The sequence below is a fragment of the Neodothiora populina genome (genome assembly GCF_041146345.1).
Source record: "Neodothiora populina strain CPC 39397 chromosome Unknown canker_contig_5, whole genome shotgun sequence".
Taxonomy (NCBI): domain Eukaryota; kingdom Fungi; phylum Ascomycota; class Dothideomycetes; order Dothideales; family Dothioraceae; genus Neodothiora; species Neodothiora populina.
The window spans coordinates 1,878,841-1,906,618 of NW_027191405.1; the positions used below are offsets into that span (position 1 = coordinate 1,878,841).

General features: G+C 51.4%; 9 protein-coding genes across 10 annotated transcripts; 4 read left to right on the forward strand and 5 right to left on the reverse strand.

Annotated features, from left to right (window-relative positions):
* Positions 1-159: 159 nt before the first annotated feature.
* Positions 160-1,991, forward strand: AAFC00_005627 (uncharacterized protein; the record flags this gene model as incomplete). Its single annotated transcript, XM_069345443.1, has 2 exons — positions 160-1,872; positions 1,923-1,991. The coding sequence occupies 2 exons, from the start codon at positions 160-162 to the stop codon at positions 1,989-1,991; spliced, it is 1,782 nt and encodes a 593-aa protein (XP_069203269.1).
* A 370-nt stretch (positions 1,992-2,361) lies between these two features.
* On the reverse strand, positions 2,362-2,887 carry AAFC00_005628 (uncharacterized protein; the record flags this gene model as incomplete). Its single annotated transcript, XM_069347809.1, has 2 exons — positions 2,362-2,481; positions 2,540-2,887. The coding sequence occupies 2 exons, from the start codon at positions 2,885-2,887 to the stop codon at positions 2,362-2,364; spliced, it is 468 nt and encodes a 155-aa protein (XP_069203270.1).
* Positions 2,888-4,463: 1,576 nt separating this feature from the next.
* Positions 4,464-7,855, reverse strand: AAFC00_005629 (uncharacterized protein; the record flags this gene model as incomplete). Its single annotated transcript, XM_069345444.1, has 5 exons — positions 4,464-5,673; positions 5,727-7,074; positions 7,124-7,422; positions 7,475-7,694; positions 7,747-7,855. 5 exons carry the CDS (start codon positions 7,853-7,855, stop codon positions 4,464-4,466), a joined length of 3,186 nt encoding a protein of 1,061 aa, XP_069203271.1.
* Positions 7,856-8,541: 686 nt separating this feature from the next.
* AAFC00_005630 (uncharacterized protein) lies at positions 8,542-9,847 on the reverse strand (the record flags this gene model as incomplete). The annotated part of the gene is made up of 3 exons (XM_069345445.1): positions 8,542-8,683; positions 8,734-9,257; positions 9,314-9,847. The coding sequence occupies 3 exons, from the start codon at positions 9,845-9,847 to the stop codon at positions 8,542-8,544; spliced, it is 1,200 nt and encodes a 399-aa protein (XP_069203272.1).
* An 868-nt stretch (positions 9,848-10,715) lies between these two features.
* Positions 10,716-12,446, forward strand: AAFC00_005631 (uncharacterized protein; the record flags this gene model as incomplete). Its single annotated transcript, XM_069348619.1, has 4 exons — positions 10,716-11,164; positions 11,219-11,501; positions 11,552-11,649; positions 11,702-12,446. 4 exons carry the CDS (start codon positions 10,716-10,718, stop codon positions 12,444-12,446), a joined length of 1,575 nt encoding a protein of 524 aa, XP_069203273.1.
* Positions 12,447-15,502: 3,056 nt separating this feature from the next.
* AAFC00_005632 (uncharacterized protein) lies at positions 15,503-17,213 on the forward strand (the record flags this gene model as incomplete). 2 transcript variants are annotated; one of them, XM_069348254.1, is made up of 2 exons in its annotated part: positions 15,503-15,719; positions 15,769-17,213. In XM_069348254.1, 2 exons carry the CDS (start codon positions 15,503-15,505, stop codon positions 17,211-17,213), a joined length of 1,662 nt encoding a protein of 553 aa, XP_069203274.1. The 2 variants fall into 2 exon arrangements, with proteins under 2 accessions (XP_069203274.1, XP_069203275.1); XM_069348253.1 differs by having other exon boundaries at positions 15,527-15,719.
* Positions 17,214-17,778: 565 nt separating this feature from the next.
* Positions 17,779-19,671, forward strand: AAFC00_005633 (uncharacterized protein; the record flags this gene model as incomplete). Its single annotated transcript, XM_069345446.1, has 1 exon — positions 17,779-19,671. One exon carries the CDS (start codon positions 17,779-17,781, stop codon positions 19,669-19,671), a length of 1,893 nt encoding a protein of 630 aa, XP_069203276.1.
* A 1,339-nt stretch (positions 19,672-21,010) lies between these two features.
* Positions 21,011-21,623, reverse strand: AAFC00_005634 (uncharacterized protein; the record flags this gene model as incomplete). The annotated part of the gene is made up of 2 exons (XM_069345447.1): positions 21,011-21,526; positions 21,618-21,623. 2 exons carry the CDS (start codon positions 21,621-21,623, stop codon positions 21,011-21,013), a joined length of 522 nt encoding a protein of 173 aa, XP_069203277.1.
* Positions 21,624-22,657: 1,034 nt separating this feature from the next.
* AAFC00_005635 (uncharacterized protein) lies at positions 22,658-24,806 on the reverse strand (the record flags this gene model as incomplete). The annotated part of the gene is made up of 3 exons (XM_069345448.1): positions 22,658-23,435; positions 23,493-23,749; positions 23,802-24,806. The coding sequence occupies 3 exons, from the start codon at positions 24,804-24,806 to the stop codon at positions 22,658-22,660; spliced, it is 2,040 nt and encodes a 679-aa protein (XP_069203278.1).
* Positions 24,807-27,778: the final 2,972 nt, after the last annotated feature.

The following is a 27,778-nucleotide window of genomic DNA, read 5'->3' on the forward strand; positions in this document are numbered from 1 at the left end:
TTACGTACCTCCGTGTCAAAGTGTCATAAGTAATATATAATGATTAGTATATGACTCGAGCCTTCTCGAGCCCATGCGTGCGATCAGTGTTTTGGTCAAACTCTACTCCTTACAATATATCCAGTCTACGACATCCACTACATCTCGCGCACAAGACGCATGTGTGGCATCCATCTTACCCTCAGCACCGAGGACTATATACTGCCGAGTGCCAAGACATGTGAACTATTGCACCGGAGGGGCCCTGATGCAGTCCGCGAACTAAAAAGGACTTGTACAATAGACGACAATGGCCGACAGTCCAAGGTTTTCATCACCTGCTATAGCACAGTTTTGGCTCTTCGTGGCCCTCAAGTCGTCCCGCAGCCTATCACGTCTTCCTCTAGCGAGGGTGCGTTGAGCCATTGCGATGATTTTCTCTGCTGGAATGGAGAGGCCTTCAAGATCAATGATCACCCAGTCACGGGTAACGACTCCGAGACCGTGTTCAACTTGCTTTCCAATAATGGACAGTCTTCGCTCGTCCCGGCGCCTGTAGACCATCTTGATGCTGCTGAGGCGACGGCTGCTATCAAAGGCCCTTATGCCTTTGCGTTTTATCATTCTGCTCGCTCTGAAATCTCTTTTGCTCGGGATCCACTTGGTAGACGTGCGTTGATGTCAAGGTATGACGATCATGGTAACTTCTACCTAAGCAGCATCGTAGATTCCCGCGCAGAGCCAGGTTGGCAAGAAGTCGAGGCAGACGGCGTCTACTCCATTCATCTTCCCACTTTCTTCCAAGTCGCCTCCAAAGGTGAGGTCAGCTTACCCAAGCACGTCCCTTACGTCGCAGGATGGGGCCCTCTGTCGGCACTAAATGAAGGCCAACCGGCAGGTGGTCCGCCTGAAACACCTATTAGACCGCAGTCATGTGCTCCCTTGAGTAGCTTGTCTGCTTCTGTGAGCCAGATCGAGCTTCTGTTACGCCAATCACTTTCGACTCGTCTGACTACCATTCCACCTTGCGCCAGTGAGAACATCAGAAACGCAGCACATGACCCTGCTCGCCTCGCTATCTTGTTCTCTGGTGGGTTGGACTGCACTCTGCTGGCCCGCATCGCAAATGACTTTGTGCCGGGTGATGAACCTATAGACCTACTGAACGTTGCCTTTGAGAATCCTCGTGTGCACAAGGGACCAAAATCAGCGGATGAGGCAGAAACATATTCTCCATACGAACTTTGCCCTGATCGAATCACTGGGAGAGCCTCCGTTGAGGAGCTTCGGACAGGTTGTCCAGACCGTCAATGGCGCTTCATTGCCATAAACATCCCGTACCAGGAGACCTTGACTCATAGAGCCGAGATCGTCGCTCTCATTCATCCGCATAACACCGAAATGGACTTGAGCATTGCTTGTGCGCTATACTTTGCTGCTCGAGGTCATGGAATGTTGACAGACTTATCGTCGGACGAACCACCAGTGTCATATACTACCGAAGCTCGTGTACTTCTTTCGGGACTAGGCGCTGATGAACTGTTTGGGGGATATCAACGACATGCCATCGCTTTTGACAAACACGGTCTATCCGGTTTATTGGAGGAACTCAATCTCGATATCGGAAGGTTGGGCAAGCGAAATCTTGGCCGAGATGACAGAGTCCTCTCGAATTGGGCCCGCGAAACACGATTTCCCTTTCTTGACGAGGACTTAGTTGATTGGGCCGTGAAGTCTGATGTCTGGGAAAGATGCGACTTCGGAGCGCAACCGAGCTTCGGACCCGACGCCGAGATCGATGGCAGCATCAACTTGGAGCCTGGAAAGAAGGTCCTGCGATGTCTCGCTTGGAAACTTGGCATGGCCAAGGTTGCGAGCGAGAAAAAGCGCGCTGTAAGTACTTGGGAGCCTTCCACTTGGTCACGCTAATACTCCTTTCACAGATACAATTTGGAGCACGCACAGCAAAGATGGAAGTCGGAAGAGTAAAGGGCACCCAACTTTTGTCCTGAAATTGTAGGCCTATCTCTTCGAGAATTGCTTCGGTCATCGTGGTAGCGAGACCCCCGCATGGATTACCATTACTGTCGAGTAAGTTTCCTTTCGCTTTCCCCTATCACGGCTGTGATGACACTTTGACATAGATACTTATGAGGACCGCGTAAGACTTGGTATGCTATTTCACCATCCGTCTTCTGTGTTTCCAGTCTTTCCAAGGCTTCGGTGTAACCTTTTGGCGAGACGTTGAAATGGCTGTCAAGCAAAGGTCTGCTGACTTGTGAAAGGCAAGTCTGAGCCAACGCCAAAAGTTTGAATTTGTTTCCGATCGTGCGACTTCGGTGGTCATGTACTAACATCATCCTGGCTAGCATTCGGGTACGTCTACAAGGTAACAAGATATGTATCCAAGGTGACGACAGTGCGATTGGCGTTCGTACTGGTGCTTCCCAATATGAAGCCGTTGGTAAGGCTTGAGTACTGCGAGCCACCAATCGTCACCTCCTGCTTGCATATCAGCCGCCTATTCGCGAAACAAAGATAGCAAATGAGCAAGACTTACGACCCTTGTGACTTGTCCGACCGGACTACCAGCACCAGCAACATGGAAATAAAACGAAGAATTACTATAAGTCATGCCATAGGCATCTATGTCGTTCTGCTCGACAGTCTGATTGTAATAGATCGATGGGTGCGCAAATCCACCCAGAATCTTACCACTCAGCAGTGGTCCTGAGATGGTACCATTGATTGGCAATACAACGCTGGTGCCTCCTGGTATTGCGATTGGAGCGGGAGTGCCAAGGAGATTCAGAGAGGCAGTGAAGGCTGGACTAAACGTGAAGGGAAGCTGCGCGATGGCCAGGGCCCAGAAAGAAAAACATATACAAAGCAGAGGAAGAACATGCATCTTATCGCTAAATGATAAGAGAGTACGCTGTGAAATAGGTACTGATCTCAGGTTTTATCTCGACTGTCTCGATGTACTCAAGGCCCAAAGCGGGGACTAGCTAGACATTATATACCAGAGATCCAAACAGAACAATCCTCTCGCTGAACCGATGGTGCTGAAATCCAGTTCGGCAAGATAATCGTCCCTCTACGAGTCACCACAAGCGACCGACAGGCAAGGAAGTGAGCAACAAGAAGATCCGTCTATCCAAAGGATCGCTTACTGAAACAAGCCTCACTATCTCTTCCCGAGAACCCGACGTTGATCATCAGTGATGAGCAATGCAGTCAGCGTAGCCACTTCAGCTATTCATATACAGTACCGTGCTTGCGTAGATCTCTCCGCTGCCTGCTTATGGCTATATTGGAATGGCGTTTTTACCTCCGACAACCCATTCCTTTTTCTGTTTCGATCGGTTCCCTCAGTCCTGTGTACACTTTCTGATATGGCTTCCTTTTGCTCTTCTAAGCTGATGTGTGAACGTTGAACCAAAAGCCACGGCAAGGCAAATCGAACTTCTAGTCGATCAAGGGCGTGCATCAATAAGTTTCGATATCTAAGAAAGGCCACTCTTAACATTTCACAACGGAATATCTCATTCTAGATAGATGCACCAGCTACGGCATGATGCCTACAGGCTACAAGATCGACACAGCCGACAGATGAGAAACTCCAAGTTGCACAGCAACCTGTAGCCCCAAAAGAGCCGTCCGGCCCGCATACAACTCGTCGATCAGACCCGCATACATACAGTAAGATAAAGTACGATGACAACAGCAATACGGAAAGCCAGGCTGGCTGCCCTGCAGTGTAGTCACTTTTCTGCGCTGTAGGAGCAAATCCTGCCTTTTAGTCAATGAGTTCGGCATAACATTTTATTGGCGACCTGCTTCTCGGCGCCGCGGCAAGGGGTGGACATTATGCGTTGGCGATGGCCTTCAAGCAACTATTTCTATATCTATATGTGGAATCCGGCTAGATGTTTGTGTAAGGAGGATATTCGTTTTGTCACAATCGGAGATTATCTTGTTTTTCTTTCTTTGCTCATGTGGGTATGTGCGGTGCTCTGAATGTGAATGCAGGGAGGGGCTCAGCCGCAGACGTGCATGCTTGAGTAGGGACCATATGTAGATAGGTAAGTGGAGGTACGTAGTACGTGGCTTGTCATATCACCACATACTTGGGGTATAAGACGATCTTGCTACTTAAAGAAAAGCCATATCAAGGTGGATTTGCTGTTCGTGAGAGTGATATGGGCTGTCTCGGATGGTCGGATATTTCTTGTATTCTTGCGTTGTTGTATTTGATGATAGGCAGACTAAGAAATCTCCGGCCGAGCACAACGCATTCGAGGTCCAAAGTTGCTCGATTACAGGTAGAAGGCGTGGAGTCATATATTCGCTGCATCCAATGTGCGGAGTCACGAAAGACAGCCTTAGATCTGCTGTTGGGGCTATTATGATAGAGGCTAGATCTTCACATTCAGTTCTGCATTGGTGTTTTCCTTCTCCGACCAAGGCTCGCAAGCTCTACTTCAAGTAAAGACATCGGTCGCGAAACGTGCGTTCCTCAGGCCTTCGTACCACACTCCAGCCTCTTCTTCGCTGCACGCTTTCCGCTCGATATGCAGCTTCTTGCTCACCTCACGCACACTGACTTCCAGATTGCGGCTTCCACAAACGAAAACCTTTGCGCCCTCGTCCCATAGTTTCAATACTTCCGTCTTGTGGGCAAGGATTTGATCCTGTACATACTTGCACTCATTGCTGAGTTCCGATCTTCTGCTGTATGCTCTGATGACCTTGACTGCGCCCATGCTCTCCCACTTGTCGAATTCCTGCCTGTATAATTCGTCCTTGTCTGGGTCTCTGCATCCCACGAAGAATAGGGCCGGTGCAATGGTGCGGCCTGCGCCGATCTGGGCAGCTCTCTCTTGTACGAAACCACGGAAAGGTGCGAGTCCCGTACCGGAGGCGACCATCATGACCGGTGTATTCTCTGCATCAGTAGGGGGGTGAAATGCGAGGCCACTCTGTCGGACTGCAACATGTAGTGTGTCCCCAGTTGCCAATTTTGAGAGATAATTCGAGGCTACACCCACGTATTCTCCAGTGCCACTCATATGAGTCTGGTGCAACACCGAATATGTCAATGTTACGCGGTTGGGGTTCCAAAGTGGGGACGAGCTTATGGAATATTGGCGAGTCCGCATTGGTGGCAGACAGGCCAGGAAGGTACCGATAGGCAGGTGTACCGACGGATATTTGTCCAGGAGGTCAAGCACAGACACACGCTTCTCACTGACTTCTGCGGTATATGCATCGCCGGAAAGTCGTTCGAGTTCGGCTTTGCTATCATCGTCAGAGCATGCCTCTACTAGCATAAGAAGGTTTCGTCTTGTTGCTGGTTGGTTCAACTCCACGTAGGCGCCAAATAGATCCTGGGCTGACACTGGTACCCCTGTAGGAAGCATGGTGCCTGATGCTGTGGCACCAATGGTTAGAGTGCTGTCCCATGCGAGATCAAAGTGCCGCATAGCTCGCATCACGATCTCTGGAGGATTAATCGGAAGAATGGCAAGATAATCGCCTGATCTGTATGTCATGTTCGAGGGTAGTTGAATCTCAATGTGCCTTTTCTCCGGAGCGTCAGACGAAGACAGTGACCTCGCATCGAGCACCTTTGCCTCGTACACATCTGCGCGAAGATGGGAAGAGCGAACATTCGATACTTCAACAGAGAGGCTTTAGTCGTGTTAGTAATTGGTCTCATAGGAAATAACGATGAGAGGGCTTACCTTGGTGCGGTCTCAGCTGTACTTTCAACCCCGTATTTTCCTGAGACTGCAGTCCAGAATTTATCTTCACCGAAGACTTCGAAGTCGGAGAAAATATCCCCACTGGCCACATCGGCTCCACCTCTCTCACACAATCGCTCGCCACCGTTCTTGGCTATTATTTCGTCGATCGAAGTAGGGATTCTATGGAAGGTAGCCTTCCAGTCACTATGTCCAGCACCAAAGACAGCATATGCTACTCCGGTCAAGTCGCCCGGAGAAGTCTCCAACCAATTGTAAAATTGGGCGGCATTATCGCAGGGCTGCCCCTCATATGAAGCTGTGATGATCAGAACAGGTCTGTCTTTGGGTATGTTGCCCTTGGCACTGTCTAAAGTGTCAACAGTCGCGGTGAAGCCGTGGGCTGGGGCATCAGAGCTCGCTCTTTGTGCAAGTGCCTGACACGTTCCAGTATTCGATCCATAGAGAATAGTCATCGGTTTGAGATCCTTGGCTGAGACAGCTGTGTCTTTAATGTTTCTGGCTACACCTTGAGCTTTTGATTGCACCTGGGATATCGGCATGGATGAAGCTAGTGACTGTTCCAGTTGGGTCGCTGTCAGTCCGTGTCGGATCTTAGCATTCATGTACAGGCCTTTGGGCTTGATGGTCAAGGTCTGCTTGATCTGAAGTTCGTACTCGGGGTCATTCAGACCAAGATCGAAGTATTGTAGAAGCATCACGGTAACGATCAACGCTTCTTGCCAGGCGAAGGGTCTTCCAATACATGCTCTTTGGCCCTGACCGAAAGGTTTCCATGCGTTCTTCGGGAGTTTGTTAAAGTTTTCGTCGAGCATTCTCTCAGGTTTCCATTCTTCTGCATCTTCACCATAGACAGCAGGGTCTCGGTGAATCTTTGGTAATAATGCCAGAATCGGCTCATTACCATATACAGTATATTTGCCACCACCGATAGTGTCAATTTCATTAAGTGGATGCAGGGTGAAGGCGGGCGCAGTCGGCTGGAGTCTCAGAGTCTCTCGGAGTACTGCAGTAATGTATGGCAATTTTGAGAGGTGCTCGACCTGTATAGAGCCATTACCGACCACTTGGTCAACCTCTTGTTGTGCTTTCGCGTAAGCAGCTGGATTCTTCAGAAGATAGTAGAAGACAAATGACAGCATGCCCGACGTTGTCTCATGACCCGCGATGAGGAATGTGATCATGTTATCAACAATACTGTCTGAAGTCAGAGATTCTCCAGTCTTCGGGTCCTTGCCGTTGATCATGGCATTCAACAAGTCTTTCTTGTCTTCGGGATTATCTCTGCGAGTCTGAACGATCTCGTGACTCAGCTTTCGCATATATTCTAAAAGATGTCAGTTTATGTGCCCAAACAAAGACGTGATTATTCTTACCTATGTCTCTCCAATACTGGTACTCTTGATTCCTGTAGAAAATTGACAAGAGGCCCGAACGTCGCGCCCTATTACCACTCTCGATGAGAAAGTCGACCATAGCATCAACGAACGGATGCATTTTCTCCTGGTAAAAAGAGTTGAAGCGGTAGTTCATGCTGCAAAGTGCCAGCGTATCAAGGGTCAGGCGTGTGAAGTCGTCCGTGACGGGGATTTTGTAGTTAGGTCCATGCCTTGCCCACTTCATTACAAGTTGTGAGCCAATATCTTTCATGTCGTCAAACATTGCCCGGATGTTCCTTGAAAGAGAATTAGCCGTATTACAGCGTAAGCATCTATGGAGTATCTTACAAAGGACCGAACGCTGGGACAAGCACTCGATGTGCGATCTCCCAGTTGTGCTCGCCGAGTTGCGCTGTGAAGAGACCATCGTGCGTGCCGTTTCGTACCTCTGCCAGGCCAGCTGATACCATTTTGGAGAATCTTTGTTCGTTACAAAGCTCGTCCATGAGTTCAACCGAAGAGATGACAACTCGGCGGTTTCCAGCCAGACTAAAGCTGAAGACCTCGCCTATCATGATGTAAGTAAAACTTGAATACTTGATTCGACATAGGTGTCATACCATATGTGTCGGCCAGCTTTGAAAGGGAAACTATTGGTAATTCTGCATCAACATCTCTGACGTTGCCTATTAATGGCAGGCCAGGAGGATGTGGAATCTCGGTGGTCATTATCAATAGATTGCAATAGCACGAGATGAACAAGGCAAATCGATATATGCAGTGATAAAACTAGAATGCCGTACGTGAAGGTAGAGAACCTGTACCCATAAACTAACCTGGGTTGTCTTATATACCAAAAAATGTTTAGCTATTAAGGTCGCAACCATTACTGTATTTATCATGCATAAACGAAGACAACCCTTGCTTATGAGTCTCATGTTGCAGCTTGGAGTTGAGGTAGCGGGGTCGAATACGGGTAAGGCCAATTGTTGGCACAAGCACGGATCAGACTAATCCGTTCTGGGTGCGGCTTGCGAATGGACTCCTATACAATACCACTGTCATATCTTCTAACACTACGAATCAGCGGCAGCTTCTGTCTCGACTAGTGGTCAAAGAGCACATATTGATAGCCGGGCGTCGAAGATTGCTGACACAAGCTCTGGTATTGGCCTATTACTGCTCGATCGCAAGAGAACAAGAAAAGGAACAGCCTCGGTCACGGAACAACGAACTCCCGTGCCGACCTTTTCCTGCATAATTGTTGACGTTGTCGATCAGCATAATTGTACATTCGACCTTCGTTTGTACTCCGCTGTCGTACTTTTCTATATGTACAGATACTTCCACGCAGCTGTTCTTGCAGGCTAATCTTGCAGTGATGAACTCTCGAGTCACACACGTAACGGACGACGTCAAGCTTTGGTAACTCCATCGCAAGGGCCACCCTTTCCAAACATAGCCTTGAGATCTTTGGCCACTTCTTCTGGTCTCTCCCAAGCCAGAAAGTGCCCTCCTGATGAATGTTCCCTTTCGTATACCACCGGGCCATGGGTCCTATTCAGAAGAGTGAGTATGATTCTACAATCAATTGTGCTTGAACTTACCTGGCCCAAGTTCGCGGTGGTACTCCGAGCTCTCTAGGAACATATGCAAGTCCCAACGGAACGCGATCAATCCACTGAGCTGTACGGTCGCGGGAGACGCTTGGAATGCCTTCAGGAGTCGGGTGTGTAGCCTCGTAATAGACACGACAAGTCGCTGCAGGACCGGCAGTCGAGAACCAATATATGCTCACCCATGTGAGGATCTCGTCATCGGTCCAGGGATACGAGTCTGTCCAATCGTGCAATTTCTCATAGATCCATGACAGAAGGGCAACTGGGCTATCTGTAAAGGCATAGCCAATGGTCTGAGGCTTCGTGCTTTGTAGCAGTCTGTAAGCGGAACCCTCGTTCAGGAACCAATTCATTCGAGTCAACCCCTCCTTCTCTGCTTGAGTGTATGGGGTGACGGCATGTTGTAATGCAAGCACTGGGTTCTCGGCCCATGTTGGCGGATTCGCCCGAATCATGTTGATATGAGAGGCCTTGCAAAAGTCTGGATATCGCAGACCAACGGCTCTTGTAATCTATATTCGACCATTAATCATATGTATAAAGATTTCGGATTAGAGGGAATTCGTACATAATAGCCCCAGTCTCCGCCTTGGGTCACGTACTTGGTATAACCAAGCTTTTGCATCAAGTTATGGCAGGCCTCTGCGTACTGCGCTAGACCAAAACCTTTCTTCGTCACACCACCAGACCAGCCATAGTTGGGCAGAGAAGGTGCGACTACGTTGAACTGGATACCAGATGCATCTTCAGTCAGCAAAGGTAACATCTTGCTAACTTCGAGATAACTGCCCGGCCATCCATGACAGAACAGCAGAGGTACGGCATCGTCGGATGATCGTTGGTGAATGAAGTGCATATCAATCTCTCCAAAGCCTTCCACAGCCACCGTTGTTTTGTAATTCGGTAGAGCATTCAGTTTTGACTCGGCTGCCTTCCAGTCGAAAGTCGTCTGCCAGTAGCTGGTCAACCGCTTGACATCCGCGAGCGGAGTTCCATACTGCCATCCAACGTCTTCGACTTCATCGGGAAATCGTGCAAGCGAAAGTCTTTGTTTGAGATCATTCAACTGGGCGTCAGATATCGAGATGTTGAAGCTTGCCATGGCGGACTCCAAAACAAATATAAGGTGTGACTATGCCGGTACAGCAAGAAGCTTGCCTTGCAAGTCTGTATGGAAATTCACAATCGCTTGTATACAATGACATACATATGCGGGGATATGGGGAAAGCCACAAAGCGGTATGTTCGGGGTCAAGGAACGGCATCTGTGGAGTGCGTGGCTTCGGCAAGTGTCACACAGCCAATCGGATGCTACATAATGGCGAAGGAATAATTAAGGTAAGTAGGTAGACACTCAGGCCAGGCAAACTGCTTTTCTCACTTGTATTTTCGATATTGCATGCGACTAGTAGGCTTATGTGTGTCCGGACGGACTAGGAAGGACCGTCGAGGTTGTGGACCCGTTTCGATCAGACAAAGCAAGACTGCTTGTTCTAGCTCAGGTTGACAAGTCGATTACATGGCCACCTTATAGTAGGTGCTCTATCTCGATTGTCCTGACACAGCCCACAAACGGAAGTCTTGGATTGGCTTGGTTGTCCGATTCAAGTCTGTGACATAGGACAAATCTATGGTTCAGTTCATGATTTACGCGAGGAACAACCGCTGACGCCTTTTCCGGAAGCTGGGCGCCGGGCTCGATCTGACTAGTCCTGCTTAGGGATATTGGAATGACCAGATGTTGGTAGACTAGTTGATCATCTCGTTTCCACCAAAACTACAAATATGTACTGCACTGTAGGCTCACGGCACAGCATGATGGGACGGGAATCATGGTGACGATCTCTATCGTTGGCGTATGGATTTTGAGAATAAGAAGGTAGGAATACTCGCTTCCTCTCTCCCCTTCAATTTTTGCTCTATCACTAGTTCTTGTAGACAATCAGGCTATCGTCTCCCAGCCCTTCAATATGCGACCTTCATTGTCTTGTGTGGTGCTCTTGTCGTTATGTCAGTCGGTTATTTCTGCTCCTGCACCAAGCGCCGTGCCATCCCCAGCTCCTACGACACCAGCGCACATCGAAGACCGCGATCTTATTAGCGACGTTCTTGGGGATGTCGGAGATGTCACTTCTGATCTGAACAAGGTCCTTTCCGACCTGGGAGCTGGCTCTCTCGTGGGTACCGCAGGATGGTCAGCCATTAGTTCAGCACTTGTTCCCATCACTGCTACCAAAACACAAACGAATGCTGCATCAGCGATCAGTACTCTGTCTGCAATCCATGCGGCCAAGCCCTCTGCGAATCTATATGAGTTCATTGCCTCGATCGTCGCGGAAGGTTTGACAACGGACTCTGTTGCAGACGCTTTGCAATTTGTTGACGGCATCCTGACTGGCGAAAACAACATGAACAATGTGTACGTATTTTCATCGTCTCCATATTTTTTTATTGGTATCTAATTTTGGCGCAGTAACACTCGCAACCCAGCCACGCCGGTGTATCCTCAGAAAGCGTGCGGAGATGCTCCATACAGTCTTGATGAAGGAGCATTGAGAGCCGCGATATACATCCCTTCTACATTCACCTACGGAAAGGTTCCACCCGTGATATTGGTTCCAGGAACCGGTAACACTGGCTACATAACCTTCCAGGGAAATTTCATCCAATTGTTGACTGGAACAAGCTACGCCGACCCAGTATGGCTTAACATTCCAGGATATCTGCTTGGTGATGCTCAGATTAACGCTGAATATGTCAGTACTAGAATATGATGGTTTGCTGAAGAAGCTAAAATATCTTGCAGGTCGCATATGCTATGAACTACATCACTGGGATTTCCGATCGTAATGCATCGGTCATTGCCTGGTCTCAGGGTAATATTGATACCCAGTGGGCCTTCAAGTACGTCTCAATACCTAACGTGGTAGACCAACGAATGCTAAATATTGCTCAGATATTGGCCATCTACACGAAAAGTCATCTCCAACCATATTGCCATTTCTCCAGATTATGCCGGTACAGTATTGGCTGATCTTGTCTGTCCTGACGGACTGCCATGTGATCCAAGTGTCTTACAACAGCAATACTTGGGAAGCTCCAACTTCATTACTACATTGCGAAACAACAACGGAGACTCGGCCTACGTTCCCACGACTACACTGTATAGCGCACTGTTCGACGAAATCGTCGAGCCACAGGCAGGAACAGGTGCCTCGGCGTACCTCAATGATGCCCGTCGAGTAGGCGTCACGAACAACGAAGTCCAGACTGTTTGCGCTGGCTTGGCGGGTGGTAGCTTTTACACCCATGAAGGCATGCTTTACAATCCCTTAGCATTCGCGTTGGCCAAAGATGCACTCACGAATGGCGGACCTGGCCAGGTATCGCGCATTGATACAACTGCAGTTTGCAACCAATATCTAGCCACTGGCCTGAACATTGGCGATTTTCTCTTGACGGAAAATGCAGTTCTCGTCGCCGGACTTGCCCTCATCACTTATCTTCCCAAAGCGACCGAGGAGCCGGCGATCAGTGGCTACGCATTGAGCTCAGTCAGTACATGCAAGAGTTCCGCCTCATCAACAAAAACCTCCTCCACTTTGTCGACAAAGACCTCCTCCACTCGCACAACGATCACTTCAAGCACGAAGACGTCATCGAAGTCAACATCGAAAATGTCGACTTCGACTAAACGTTGATTGTGGGTTTCCAAGTTGAGATGACGAGACGCACGTTGATCTTTACCAAATCATTCGCTCGTTAGACGGCGATTTTGCCTTTCTGTGCTTGATCAAACACGATTCGGATATGTTAGCTAACGGCTCCACGAGTTTCACGATCTTCTTGATTCATCTCTTACATGCTGAGATGTCTTCTCACGTAATGCTAATGTACATGTCAAAATTTAATGCTTGCCTTCACCAAGTCCATCGAAAGTCCCGAATTCATACCATGTCTACTTTCGCACAAAACGTAAATCGTAAAACTCGAACCAAACCTCAAAGTCGGGGTCTCCTCCGTCAAGGTCGAAGTGAATCTGCTAACCATGACTCCCCGATGAGGCTGAACCATAAAGGAGACAAGCTTCTGGCTGCCCCTAACGGTCGTGACGCATTCGGGAAATGTTAAATCCAACTCTCCCCTCGTGGCGTCGATGAGTTTCCCTGTATGGTCGACACAAGACTGGATACATGCCGCTGGCAATGTAGGAGTAGATCCACATACTGCCCTTGCATAAGATACTTGTACGAATAGAAGTGCTATACCATCGCAGCCTTGAAGATCTACAGTACATAAGAAACCTAAGTATCTTAGCCGAGGCGATCTCCATCGTGCTGATCGACATGGCACACGTCATGGAGCGCCCCCTTATCATCGTCATCATCGTTGACAAGTACCACAAAACGCCCCTCGGGGATTTGATCCATTCCTCAAGCTTCTTTCGCCCTTTGGCTGTGTGGGTCCTGCAGGGGTCATGAACCTTATATGCGCATTCGTGAGGTGAGCTTGGTACTACGTCTTTCCGCCTTGTGTCGAGGAATAGAATTGCGGTTTTGGCGCCGCGCAGTGTAAGTCGCTGTGAAGCCCTGGAGTAACATTCATTTTACCCTGTCATGAGATGGGTTTGTTGGTTCGGAGGATCTTGAGTTACGGAGATTGGCAGGGTGGCGGTGGGTTGCGATTCTACTGTACAAGTACCATATGGTTCATGATGCCTGAGTGGAGTCTTCTATTGCCTTTCTATTCCCGTGTCATCCCTAATCTTTTGCGGGTCTGCACTGGACATCGGCATGGCTTGCGTGTCTACAGGTACAATACCGTAGCCCCATAACCCGGAACAAGGAAAGTCGCTCGAATTGGTAGTTCTACGCTTCACGGACTTCACAACTGGACTTCGTTTACCAAGGTTGAAGACCGGATCGGTCAGGTACCAGTAATACTCTTTGCTTGTTGGATCGCAAGGTGTAATCCATCATTGTGTGGCACAAGTCCCACCATCGCTTGTCATATGCACTTCCTTTCTACCAGCAGATTCACCCTCGTGTCCTTCATATCTGTAATAACAATACGTGAGGTGGTCATTTCGTCATCGCTGAGGCATCCGCTGTTTGTCCATCATAATCGGTATCGGACCGTAGTCATTGGAGACGTCGTATGCGCCGTAATTTGTGCAGCATTTTCCCAAACAAATCACAGCGGCAGATATTCAAGTGCTCTGAGTATGATTCGAGCATACAGCGGCTGCGCGCAACACATATCAGCCAGATGCGACCAAAAAGAGATTCTTTCGAACATACCGTGCGTAACGACCTTACTCCATCACTTCCGATGGTTGCGACCGTGGTACTAGCAGCGACGATGAATCCATTGGTAGTAGTAGCAGTACCGGTTCCTGAAGTTTGGGACGTTCCACTCGCTAAGACCAGCCCGTTCGTTGTGCTGGAACTCCCCGCACTGGTTACCAAGCCGGCGTCACTTGTGGAGGCCACGCTACCTCCCGCTGCAATGGTGCCTCCGGTGACAATTCCAGTGATGGTGCCGGTACAGGTCGCTCCCGAAGGACAGCACGCAACGTAGCCATTGTTGTCCGCTGTACAAATCTGACTGTTTGCACAACACAGGTTCGCCGCTCCTTCGTTGGTACAGGCTTTATAACTTGATGGACATGCGTCTGATTGGCGCTTCAATAGATCGTGGGATGTTTCGTTATTCGTGACTTGTGCGTCCCATGAGTCGAACGCTGATAAGAAGGGCGAGAAGAGCGAAGCATTTGACAGCACAACAAAAAGTAGAAGCTCCAAAACAATAGAAGAGCGTACACGCATCGTGGATGTCAGTAGGCAGCTGCTGGAATGCAGCTTGCGATGACGGAGGAGCTTCCGTCAATTCGTGTAACTGTATGAAGTATTAGCTATTCAGCATTCCTGAACGTTGGTACGCTTCTCGATAAACCATACAGGTTGATTCGCTCAGGCCCTTCGAGTACCGGCAGTAATGTTAGATACAACGTTCGAAAGATAGGTGGAAGAGCTACCGTTGCACTATCTAACCTCATGTACTGTCTATCTTATAACTTGGGTAGGTATGTTTTGACTTGGCGCGGTTGGCAGGTGAGCGGATAGTTCTGTGGCCCGGGCTCCCACACTGCACTGGAGTGGGATGACGCTGCAAACACTGTCATATCGATGATCGAGTTGACATTAATTGATACATTTCAGTCAATGTCAGGGACAGAATGTAGATGACATTCACTTGTGTTAAGACTGTAATGACTAATAAGTGACCATAACACGCTAATTTGTGCTCTCTACGTGCTGCACAGCATCAGTGTAGCTTTGATCAGATATTGTCACCTTTCTTGACTTTTTCTCCCCAATCTACTGCTGGCCGCCAGTAAGTGCGTAGGACCAGACGAAAAGATGTGATGGGGTATTCAGAATATCCGTATCCCTTGTCGAACATTGTCGAGCGCATCATCGGTCGATTCACATATTACACGCACCTTGGAGGAGCAAAATTATGTCACCTCTAACGTCCATCGTTCTTGCCCTCATCAGACAATTTGACGAGCGACTCGCGGGTCGCTCTTACCGCGCGAGTACGCTATGCTACAGTATCTCAGAGATGACATATCTTACCGTACCTTGTTTGGAGGTAGGATTGGAATCAGTATGATAGTCTGAAATGATATACTTGTTTGTGACAGTCAGTGTGAATAGAATTGCTACATACAGGTTCTACAGCATTCCCCATCATGGCATACTTTGCGAGAGCCAGAATGATAACGGCATCTTCTTTTCTTTTCCTGACCTGTGCGAGCTTACTGGCGACGGCTGCTGGATCCCACACTAATTGCGAAGCAATCACGTCCAGCGGAGTTGTTGCTGTATCTGAGTATGTCTCTTGGTCTCTTGATCACATCCATACGTGGTGTAAAGATCACGATCCCTCCGCAAAGAATCAGTGTGCTTGTAAGTCTTGCAGTGCGATGCGAAGACCACCTGCTGACCTTGGAGAAAGCATTCGCATGGCCGTCCGATGTTGCTATGCCAAAGTACAAGAAGTTTCGCCGGAACATCATCGAATGGTTATTGACAGTACGCCCCAATATCGGTACGCGGCCGGACTGCATAACAAGATCTGCGGCATTGGGTATAAACACGACGTCGAACGGGGCTGGTCTGGTCGAAGCGGTGACATGCGACCTGTATGACTTCGGCAAGCATCGCCATGAAGAATGTGTATGTTTTCCAGTCTACGCCGATCATATCGTGACTGAATATGTCATTCACAACGACGTACGAACGCTACACACGACGACGTCAGTGTTCTACCCTCCTGAGCAAGTGATGCAGAGTGTACTGCTTGCGGCAGCAGAGGAAGGACCCCCATTCGGCAAAGCAGCGAAGGTCATGCAGCGTGAGCCTCGACAAAATGGCTGTTTCCCATACTGCCCACTGCCAGGCTCTGTACCGAAGGCTGATGTCGTACGCCGTACTGCCGTCGAAACAATCACTAAAACAGCAAAACACGGGAGTAAAACAACTATGACAACAACATATCCTCCTGTTCCGACGACAACGCCAGATTGCAACGATGTGACTTTCTATGCCAAACGCAAAGCTTCGGCCTGCGGAATCGATATCTGCATGTGGGATTTCATCAAAAACTACACGTCCACAGTCAGCGATTGGGTGACGTTCTCGGATGCCAGGGGTAATGCACTACGCGCAGACTGGAACACGACATTTTTCCTGGTGACGACGACACATTGGGGCACCTTCCCACCGTTTTCTGATCCTTCCGAAATGAGTAGCGCGAAGAGGACAGATCCTTGGAGCCATGGCATGGTAGGTTCGTATTCACGCTATCTCACATCTATCGGACTGCCTCCACCCAAAGACGAGGGGCAGAAAGTGTTGGGGATGAAAGTGAAGGAAGTCAAGGCAGCCTGCCACAACGAGACGGATTGCTGGCGTTACTGCGAGAAGCGACAAAAGAAGGCCAAGACTCAGCTGCTCCAACTGATGGGTTTTGCAACAGTGATTACAACCATTGCACTTCTGGGTATGGCATGGACACTGTCGGCTAAATGGAGGAAGGAGACTTGGGATGGGCAGTCTCCAAAGTGGATGAAGAAAGGAGGAGGCGGGCCGCAGGACCCGGCACCGGCAGAAGCAGTAGAGACCGAGGCAGGAAATGGACATGAGAGGGGAGCAACGCAGGTACAGGCGCAAGACGGAAATGCTGGTGCAGTGGGGACGATGGGCAAAGCCGCCGAAGAAGGCAGGGGCAGACCTCGAGTGCGCTTCTTTCCAGACGATCAGATTGCTAGCGCGCATGGAGAGAATGGGGCAGGCAACGGAGTTCGGCGAGTCAGCGGAAGGAATGCCTTGTTCGAGGTGAGCGAGAGGGGCAGTATCAGAAGCCGAGTACCTTCTCTGGCGGATCAAGCAGGGCAGTGACTCTGTCTGCAGTAGAAGAGGATGGCAGATGGCTTCCAGTGAGACGAGTGGAAGCACAGGTTTGCGGGTCTCGCGATGAGCAGAGGAGGTCACAGGAAGGTAGGTATTTCTACAAGAGCATGTATTTATCGAAGCATGTCATAAATTTGCAGAGCTGTGTCCTGTGAAGATTGTACCAGTGACACAATACAGCACGACAAGGGCAGTAGTCATTCATATTCTTCATCGATCTACCAGGTATAATTCCATTCTCTCGAGGAGTAGAAATGCGAGGTTCGGTGGATGAAAATAGAGTAGAGGTGTTGTGTTCAGTATTACAGTAAAGTGGAGTGCGGAGTGGGTCCGAGCGTTGCGGTATACAGTGCAAAGTGGAAGGTACAGTCTCAAAACAGCAAGAGCAGTTACTCCGACTTGACCATCTTTATTGCTGCAGCTGTAAATCATCCTCTCCCTCATCTCCATTTCCCCTCACTAAACCATCCCCATCCCCACCTCCATCGCCATCGCCATCGCCATCAGAATAATTCGACGACTTCTTCATCGCATCTTCACACCACCAGCAAGAATGGCTGGATCCGAGCCAGACTCCCCATTGTCGTCCCTGGCCTCAGACGACGACATGGCCGACGAGTTGACGACACCAAACCGCTCCTCGCGACCAAGCGTCGAGACACGCGTCTCCCACGAACCCGACTCACACCCGCGACCACCAAAGAGACGACGAACAGGAGGCGCAGCGGCAGCAGCGCGCGAGAGCACAGCAGGAGGTGGTGCCGGCGGCAGCAACAACAGCAACAACAATAACGGCGGGGCCTTTACGACGTTCAGCGCCAACGAGCGGGCGCCTTCTTCTGCAGTGGAGCACGACTCGGACATTGAATTGTCAGAAGACACCGAGGGCAGCGCTCCGGGATCACCTTCGCATGGGGAATACGCGCTGCGAGCGGACCAGATCACGGCGTGCCAGTGGGACAGCTGTCCCGTGGGCGACCTGGGCAACAGCGACGACCTGATCAAGCACGTCCAGGACGAGCACATCAGCCCAAAGAGAGCCAAATACACGTGTGAATGGGGAGACTGTGCGCGCAAGGGCACGGTGCATCCAAGCGGCTACGCTCTCAAGGCCCACATGCGCAGTCACACCAAGGAGAAGCCCTTCTTCTGCAGTCTGCCAGAGTGCGATCGCTCCTTCACGAGATCAGACGCCCTCGCCAAACACATGCGCACCGTCCACGAACCCGAGCCCGCGAAGCATCCTGCCACCAATCCCGAAGCCACACCCACCTCTACCAAAAAGACCCAGGGTCCCAAGATTCGTCTCGTCAACGGCAAGTCTGCTGCAGCGGCGGCGGCGGCAGCGGCAGCGGCAGCAGCATCTGCGACAGCCGCCGCATCGACGAGAGCAGCTCCCGCAATCCCAGCAGATTCTCCACACCTTCTCGATCCCTCGCATCCGAACCACGACCCCAGCCCGCCAAACGACAACATCCAGTACATACCCGCCAAGCACCCCATAACCGGCCAGCCAGGCTTCATGATCACCTATCCACCAGACATTCACTTCACCCAGTTCGAGTCGGAGATCCCCGCGAACCAGCTCATGCGCCTGCTGCGCCGACAGCTGCACTGGGCACAGAGCGAGAGCGACCAGCTCAAGCTCGAACTCGAGACACTGGAGAAGCTGAAAAAGGAGGAGTGGAAGAAGAAAGAGGCGCTTCTGCAGGGCGTCATGCACACCGAACTCGACTTTGCCATCGAGAACCACTTTCATGCGTCCGATCGCGTGCTGGCGGGTATGAAGGACGACGTCGCCGCTCTGACGGCGTCAACGACCGCCACGATAACGACAGCGCCGCCGCTGCAGTGGACCAAGCCGCCAAAGTGGAAGAAAGTTGTCGAGAAGAAGAAAGAAATCCAGCCCCCTGCAGCGAGTGCAGCCGATGCGGCGCGGAGCGGTCGAGATGAAGCCGGCGACGAGGAAGACGTCGACGACGAAGACGAAGAAGAGCCCGAAGAAAAGAAAAAGGCAAAACCCAAGGCCAAAAAGGCCGCCGCTGCTGCTGCTGCCGCTGAAGATGCATCCGAAGAAGATGAAGACATTGAATTAAACGACGCTCCTCCCCTGCCAGCTCCTTCTGCCGCCGCCGCCGACGACGACGACGAAGACGACGACAACGCAAGCGAAGTCATCCCCATCGCAGCCATCCCCATCGCAGCCATGCCGAGCAGTAAATCCAAAAGCAAAAGCAGGAAAAGCAACGGCGGCAAAAGTAGCAAAAGAGCCGATGCCGGCGGCGCTGCTAATGCTGCTAATGCTAATGCTAATGCTAATGCTAATGCTAATGCTAATGCTAATGCTGCCAAAGATGGTTCGACAACAGCTGCGACAACGGCGGGTCAAGTGGCCTCGCAGGAGAGAGACGCCATTTCTGCGCTGTTGGGCATGTCTGCCACTTGATCCCTCTTTCTTTTTATTTTCTCTCACTGTTTCTTCTTCTTCTGCATTGCATGTGCTCCTGCAATCATCTTGTTCTTACTCTCTTCATCCGATGAGACTCCATTCCAGGCCTTGTTTCATGCACATGGCAGCTAGCTCAGTGGTTTTGTTTTATTTCTGTGTTTTCTCCAAAGAGAGAAAAAGGGAGCAGCTTCGGGCAATGACAGAATTATATGATGATCCATCAATGCCAATGCCAATGTCACATCGAGTCCATACACACAACCCACTTTTGACCACTTGGTTGAATATTGCGTATTTGTTGCCTTTCCTTGATCCTCAGCCACCGATAGAATCGCTTGGGTCACCCGTGTACCACTCCTCCCTTTTGGGATTCATTTTCACTACTTTTGTAAACAAAGCCAAATAAGCAAATCACTCATCGTCCCTCCTGCTCACGAAGTTTACTCCTGCCCCCACCACCACCACCACCAAACCAAGACAACGACGACGAAGAAGGAGGCGAAGAAGCCGACACGACAGGGCGACCGGATATCGACGACGGCCGATGATGATCATGTCGCTGTCTGGCCTTTTCCTTTTCTTTTGTCTTTTCCTTTGCTATCATCGTGCTTTTCGATGTACTGTGAGGAATCACCGACGCAGAAGAAGAAGAAGAAGAAGAAGAAGAAGAAGAAGAAGAAGAAGAAGCCGGGACTCGTTCTCGCGCCGATGCTTTTCTTCTCGACGAGGATGACTCTAGTGATGATCCCGTTGCTGCTGTGGAATCTTCGTGTGATGATGTACCCTGTCGTTGTCGTCGCAGCGGTGGAGCAGAAGACGGAAGAGAAGACGGCAGCAGCAGGAGCTGGTCTTTCTGATAGTAGTGATTTCGATGTAGATGCCGATGACGACCGCCGCTGCTGCGCAGACTGGTCAGGGATGGTTTGGAGCCGAGGGTTCGTCTGCTTCTGTTTGTGCTTGATGGGGCGGTGCTGGTGCTGCTGTTGCTTTTTGCGCTTCGTCTGAGGGCGGGTCTGCTTGTTGCTGAGGAAGATGGTGGTGTCGCTGCTTCGCGGACGAGTTTGCTAGTTGTTTTCGGGGGTTGGTCAGGCAATGATGCTCTGGATCGGTTGCTCTTTCTGTACGCGTCCTTTTCCACAGCGGAATCCTGGCTTGTTTTGTTTTTGCTCGCACTCGGCTTTCTTTCTGTGCTTTTCGTTTTCGTCTTTTCGTTTCTTGATTTATCGTCGATGGCTAGTAGCCTGCTCTTCGAGCTGTCCATGCTCTTTGGTTTCCCCTTCACATCCTCCGCCACCGCCTCATCGTCCTCCGAACCCCTTCTCCCCTCCCTGCGCAGTCACTTGTGTTTCCTCGCCGCCTCGGCATTCTTAAAGGGAAACCCCGAAGTCCTCTTGTCTGCTCCCGTGCGCTTACTGATCTTTCCCTCGCCTCTAAAGACCAAAAGCAGCAAGCCCGCAATGCCCAGCAACAACTCGAGCGCACCGCCCAGCGTCATGAGAGAAGACGACAGACCGGGGTCCAAGCCATGCACGTACAGCACAATGGCAAAGACAAGATGATAGACCAGCGTCGAGACGGCGGTGATGGTCGCCGAAACAGACTTGTCGTCGGGCAGCGAGACGGCCTGCGAGTCGTCGCCGTAGAGCCGCTTGAGTTCGCCAGAGCATACGAGCACCAAGAAGGAAGCGAGGATCAGAGAGCAGGCGAATCCGCGCGAGAGGTACGACTCGAGAGAGGTCAGGGCGTGAGGCTCGGGGGATACCATCCAGGCGACCAGACTCGGTGAGACGAGCAGGGGAGCGGCGAGCCCGGCTAGCGAGGCCGCCGATGCTTGCGTGTAGAGTCTGAAGTTCTGTGTCTGTCAGTCTCTGTTCTTTCTGCATTCCTCGATCCTCACTCGAGCCTCAAGAGGGATAAGAAGGTATGCTGCGGCAGGAACTTACATCCATGATGTATGTCAGTCCGACCCACAAAGCACTCAATCCTATATATCAGAACAAAGCCGAGTCAAGTCCAGACGAATGCCTAGTCGACTAGTACTGTGTTTCCAAACAGAAAGGTAAGAAAACAACAAGGTGATGATTGAGAAGGTGCAGCAGTATGCAGGAACAGACGACAGGATAGAGTAACTGCCTTGCCTTGTCTTGGTATGAAGGCTGTCCTCCAAACAGGCAGGCACATACCTAACCTGGCGGAATGACGTATCTTCTGCCTGTGCCTTCCCATTATCAAGGTACCCTGAATCCTTTGGACACTGCTACCCCACATCTTCGACGCCTCGAGGCACAAGCAAGGTAAGGTAAGCTCGGTACTGCTTCACACCGCCTTTTATCAGGTACTTTTGTACCTCTTCTGATAAATAAATGATCCATTTATTCAATTGCTGCATGGTGATCATACTAGGAGAAGTCGCTGATCGGCGCCATGAACATGGCACAGTAGGAGTGGGCGAGAAGTGGCACAACACAACAGAATGCCTTACCTCCGGCTATTCTCAGCGGTGTAATGTGTACTTTGCATTTCACCTACACTCATCGATGCGGGGATTCAAGACGTGCATCGTGTGCGCACGCGAGAGAAAGCCGTGCCACGATTAGAGAGAAACGAGAAAAAGAAGAGAGAGTGAGATGGAAGGAAACGCCCCGCTTGCTCCGATTGATAATGCTTGCATCTGTTTCGCCGTCTACTACTCCTTCTCCCGCCACCTCTCGTTTATGATGACGACGATGCTGATGCTACCTGTCCAATGCTACTCTTCTCTGTCCTCCTCCTGCTGTTGCTCTTGCTCTTGCTTGTCCCCATGCACTGTTCCACCGCAACAAAACACACTTTGCGTGCATGAACCATGTCCGCAGTCCGTGTACAACTACAGCCAGAAAACAAATCCGCCACCCGCGTGGGGCCCGCAGCGAAAGCGCAACGAAAGAAAACGGCCTGCGTGCTTCGATTGACAGCTTCACCCGTTGCCCGCCACGCCATGCGCTCAGCTTCCTCTGAAAGCATCGAAGCGCTTGTAGGTGTATCCGATAAAGGGAAGACTCATGCTCGCTTCTTCCGGTCCGCCAGCCTCCGTCTGTGCGCGCAGCTGGGCCGAGTTGTCCGTCTGCGGGATCTCGTCGATGGGGAAATACTGCGTGTCGACGGCGGATTGCAGCTTGGGTTCGAAGGGCGCGCGGATACGGCGCAGCTGGTCCCACTGCACACCACGGAAGAAGGGGTGGTCTTTGAGCTCGCTGGCTCCGTAAGAGCGACCCAGGCGGTGATCGGCATCGCAGATGAGACTTCGGATGAAATGCTCGGCTTCGTTGCCAATCTGCTGGTCAGGAGGGAAGTGCAGATTACGGGGCCAATCAACAATCTTCCTGTAAGTGTCGTGAGGCTCCTCAGCGCAGAAGGGCGGCCAACCGATCAAACACTCGAACATGATGGTGCCAACACTCCACCAATCGCAGCCGTAGTCGTAACCCTGACCGGTAAAGATCTCGGGGGCGATGTAATCGGGAGTTCCGACGGTGGAATAGGCGAGTTGGCGACGGGACTTGCGCCAGGTGTTGATCTGGTTGCGGTTGCTGACCGTGAGCTGGATCTGGTCGATGCTGACCGACTGGCGGTTGGCGGCATTGGAGCGTGTGCGGACGTTGGACATGAGCTGTTGGTAGTACGAAGCATTGTGCTCCTTGTAGAAGCCAGTCGACAGACCGAAGTCGGTCAGCTTGATGTGTCCGCCGCGGTCGAGAAGGATGTTGTCGGGCTTGATGTCACTGCAGCAAGGTCAGTGGTGGCAAAGAAAACAAAAAAGGCAAGGACCAAACACGCACCGATGGATGAAGCCTAACTTGTGCACAGCCTCTAGAGCAAGAGTGATCTCGGCCATGTAGAAACGCGTAATGTCCTCGGAGAAGATTTCGTATTTGATCAGCATGGTCATCAGATCACCACCGGGCAAGAACTCCATCAGCATGTAGAGGAAAGTAGAGTCCTGGAAGGAGGTGTGCAGCTTGACGAGCCAGGGACTGTCGGCATTGGCGAGGATGTCACGCTCGGCGCGGACGTGGGCGAGTTGATCCTTCTTGAACTAGATGAAGAAGTCAGTATGGTTGATAATCCAAGAAGAAGAAAAGACTCACCATCTCGGCCTTGATCAGTGACTTGAGAGCATAGATCTTGCCGTCGTGTCTCCGCTGCACCAGCTTGACTTCTCCAAAGGCACCCTTGCCGATGATCTTGAGTGTCTGGTAGTTCTGCGGTCTCTCGCTGGTCCTCAGGAAACGCAGAAAGTTGACCTCGGACTTGCGCAGACTCTCTTGCTTGCTCTTCTTGCGGTTGTCCGACAGCGTGGCGTCTTTCATGATCTGATCCAACTCTTGTGCACGTCCGTTTCTGTCACGCGCTCTCTCGACGCTGTCCTTGAAGAAGCTGCCCACGAGCTCCGTCTGCAGCTTGGCTCTGTTGGTGATGCTGGTGGAGAAGCGTTCGGGGTTTTTGAGAGGAGCCTCGTCGTCGTAGACCGAAGGGGAGCCGTTGTGTTGAGGAGCACCCAGATAGCTTTGTTGCTGCTGCTGTTGTTGTTGTTGTTGTTGTTGTTGTTGCTGACCTTGTCCATGGCTTGAGCCTCCCGTCCGCGGTCGTTGGCTGCCGTTGGCGTTGGCGTTGGCGTTGGCGGGCGAGGGACCCCGGCCGTAAGGACTCTGTACTCTGCCCTGGTTGTTGTTGTTGCCGCCGAGGTTCTGGTGGGCGAATTGGTGAACCATGCCAGTCGTAGCGTCATTGTATCCTTGAAGGGCACGGTAGGCAGCAGAGGGTGGTTGCAGTGCTCCCTGCTGCTGCTGTTGCTGTTGCTGCTGCTGCTGCTGCTGCTGCTGCTGCTGCTGTTGTTGTTGCATCGCAGGTGTATAGGGGCCGTTGGCAAAGTAGCCCTGTTGATTGAAGCCACTCTGTGGTTGGGCTCCCGGTGTGCCTGCTCCCCATACCTCTTGCTGTCCTTGTGAATTGGGAAAGGGCTGTGGGAAAGTCGAGGGTGTGGTGGGATAGGCCCGTCCGGTCTCTGCACCGCCGAAGACGGGGTTGTTCTGGAAGCCAAAGTTGAGGTGCAGTCGATTGGACTGTTGCTGCTGCTGCTGTTGGGGATTCATCTTGGCAGAGTGTCGATGGATCTAGGGAGCAGAGATGCAAGGAGGTGAAGTCGGACTTTCTAAAACAAGACACTTTGTTACAATGAAGGAAGGGAGGTGGGAGGTGTTGTAGCTCTTGGCACGTGATGGGCCTGAACCTGATCCTGAACCTGAACCTGAACCTCGACCTGGACCTGGACCTGGACTCGGACGTCCTGACCAGATGTTTGTGTGTCTGAAGCCCCTGTTGTTGACAAGTTGCACGTGTGGTGGTGGAGGTGCAGCAGCTGTCTGCTTTGTGCCGAGCCTGCAGATGAGGATGAGCGAGTGACGTTGTGTTGTATCTTCCAGCAGGCGAAAGGGTGGAAGGGTGGGGGACACTGTAACTGTCGGCAAAGGCAAGTACAGACAGATAGTACAGAGGCTACCTAAGAAACGGAAAGAGACAACAGAAAGCAGGCCCAAAGTAGACTCGCAATGACTGCACAGTAAATGTGGCCAGACTGAGGCAAGAGTAGGTGCACAGTCAATGGCAGTCGGTAAGCTATCTTCTACAGTGACTTAGGTTGCAATTGTGAATTGTGTTCAGGGCAGCAGCCACAGCGCACGAATCAGGGTTCAAAGGTTATTGTTTCGTCTAACAAGTAATGTGTAATAGAGAAAGAAAGAGGGGCGGGCCAACTAAGGGTGAAGCAATTGGAAACACTAGACCATTGGATCACCAGGCACGGGCAGGGAGCACCACTAGAGGAGAGCACTGTACAAGTACTGTACAGTACCACACGCAGCACTCTTGATCCAATCGTTCTAACTGTAGCACCTTACAGAGCAGTATCTGTTTTTTCGTGCAATAATACTTCACTCATGCTGCCCCCCACCGAGCCCGTTTCGCCCCTCCCAGCCAGACCCTACCCTACCCTACCCTACGCTATCTTGCCCTGACAGAATAATCACGAGTCCCTGGCTGTCTCAAGAGAAAAGGCAGGGACGGGGACCATTTCTGCGCTCACTCATCACAAACCCCGAAGGACCAAAGCCAAGCCCAGACAGACCCCACGTTCCTTGTCTCTCTCTTTCTCCCCCTGTCCTGTTGACACTCCGTGTTCGGCCGCCTTTTCTCGCTTCGTCTTCTCGTCTTTGTTTCGTCTGGAAATAAAGTACACCCCCTCGTCTTCCGTCCATGGCTTGTTTTAAAGCGATGGCGGCGGCGGCGCCCCGAGCCTAGACGCTCTAGAACAGATCATGCCAGGACCAAGGAGCCAGGGGTCGAGGCGCTTGATTGGTTCGACTTGAGCTATGTACTTGACTCGACGGCTTCTTTCACACCGCTTGCTTTTTTATGCATTGCATTACTGCTTTTCATAAACTCCCTCCCTCCATATATGACAACAAAACAGATGATGTGATTATATGTGACTAATAGAATAAATGTTGTTGTATTATTGATAAATTAAGCTGTCAAGGCCGCCTGCTGTGCGTCCACCACCGTCAGAGTATCCAGCAATCATCGGGTGAGGAGCAGGTCATTGGTTCTAGTCCAAGCCACCGCTTCTCTCACTCTACCGTCATGAGCTGCTGCGTCTTCTCTCTCTCGTCCTCAATGTCCTTCTTGAGGCGTCTCATGAGCTTCTGCGAATCGTCTCGCTCGCCCTGCAGCGCCGCAATCTCGTATTGCGAGCTGTTGATTCGCTCCACCACCTCCCTCATCTCCGCGTCTGCGTCCGCCAGTGCCGCTTCGAGCGCCTTGACCTTTCTCTCGAGCATCGCCGTCTTGCTCGCCTCGAACAGCGTCTCGCCCTGTGCCTCCTCGCCGTGCCCGATGCGTGGCGACTTGATGAACAGCCCTTGGGACACCAGAGGCGACTTCATGAGAGGTGAGTGGCGCTGAGAGTTGGGGAAGCCTGTGTTCAGGCGTGAGAGCTTGGGGCTGTTCGCCTCGTCAAGTCTCTTTGCTTGCTCCTCGTGTCCGCCGAGTGCTGCCTCGGACATTTGTTGTGCCTGCATCACGTTTTCCTCCATCTCCTTGAGTCGTGACTGCATGTCGGTGATGCGCACTGTTGATTCGTGCTGTTGCCTCTCGCCTTTTGTGACTGCGTCCGTCAATCGCTGGCGGAGCTCCATGTTGGACTGAAGATGCTGCTGTACTTGTGCCGCGAGCTCTTCCATGCGCCCGGCGGCGGCAAGGAGCTGATTGGCCAGCTCCTGCTCTCTGTCTACATCCGTGTCTTCGGTGTCTTGCAGAGATCGTGCACGCTCACGGTACGCCTCGGCCTCACGGAGTGCAGCATCGCGCTCGTGCTCTGCGAGCTGGATGCTCTGTCGGAGAACCTTGATCATAGCGTGTCTTTCGTCTTCGCCAATCTCGGGAGCGGGAAGCTCTGATTCTTCTTCGCCCGCGAGAGAGATGCCCAGACCACTTGCCATTGATCTGATACGTGGAGGGCTACGGATGAGGCCAGACTGGCGTCCCGCGAGATAATCGCGCAGGGACTTGGTCTCTTGTCCTGCGCGGTCGAGGGCCATCTTGACACCACTGATGTTATTCTCGGCTTGCCATTTGTGCTCGAGCGCTTCGTCAGCACGGCGTCTGAGCACGCCTATCTCCTCGCGCAGAAAGTGCACCTCGCGGCTGTACCCGAGTCGTGCGGGTGTTGTGCTTCGGGCCCGATCACGGTCGGCAATCAGTCTTCGCATGGCCTTCGAGTGTTCTCGCTTTTGGTTCTCGAACCTCCTGAGCAGATTCTTCAAGGCCTTGTGTAGTGCGTCTCTCTGCTCCTCGACGTCCTTCATGCGCTCATTAGACGCCGAATCCGCGCGGTTTCTGGTGTCGCCGCCTCTTTCCTTGACAGAGCCGGATCTCGTCAGCGACGAGCCGCGCTTGACGCTTCCGTGTGTCGAGGCTCTAGCGAGGGAGTTGGATCGGCTCAGGCCAGCCCTCGGCCATGCTTTGGCTGGGACCGTGTCATCCTCGGCAATGGTGTTGAAGGCGGAAG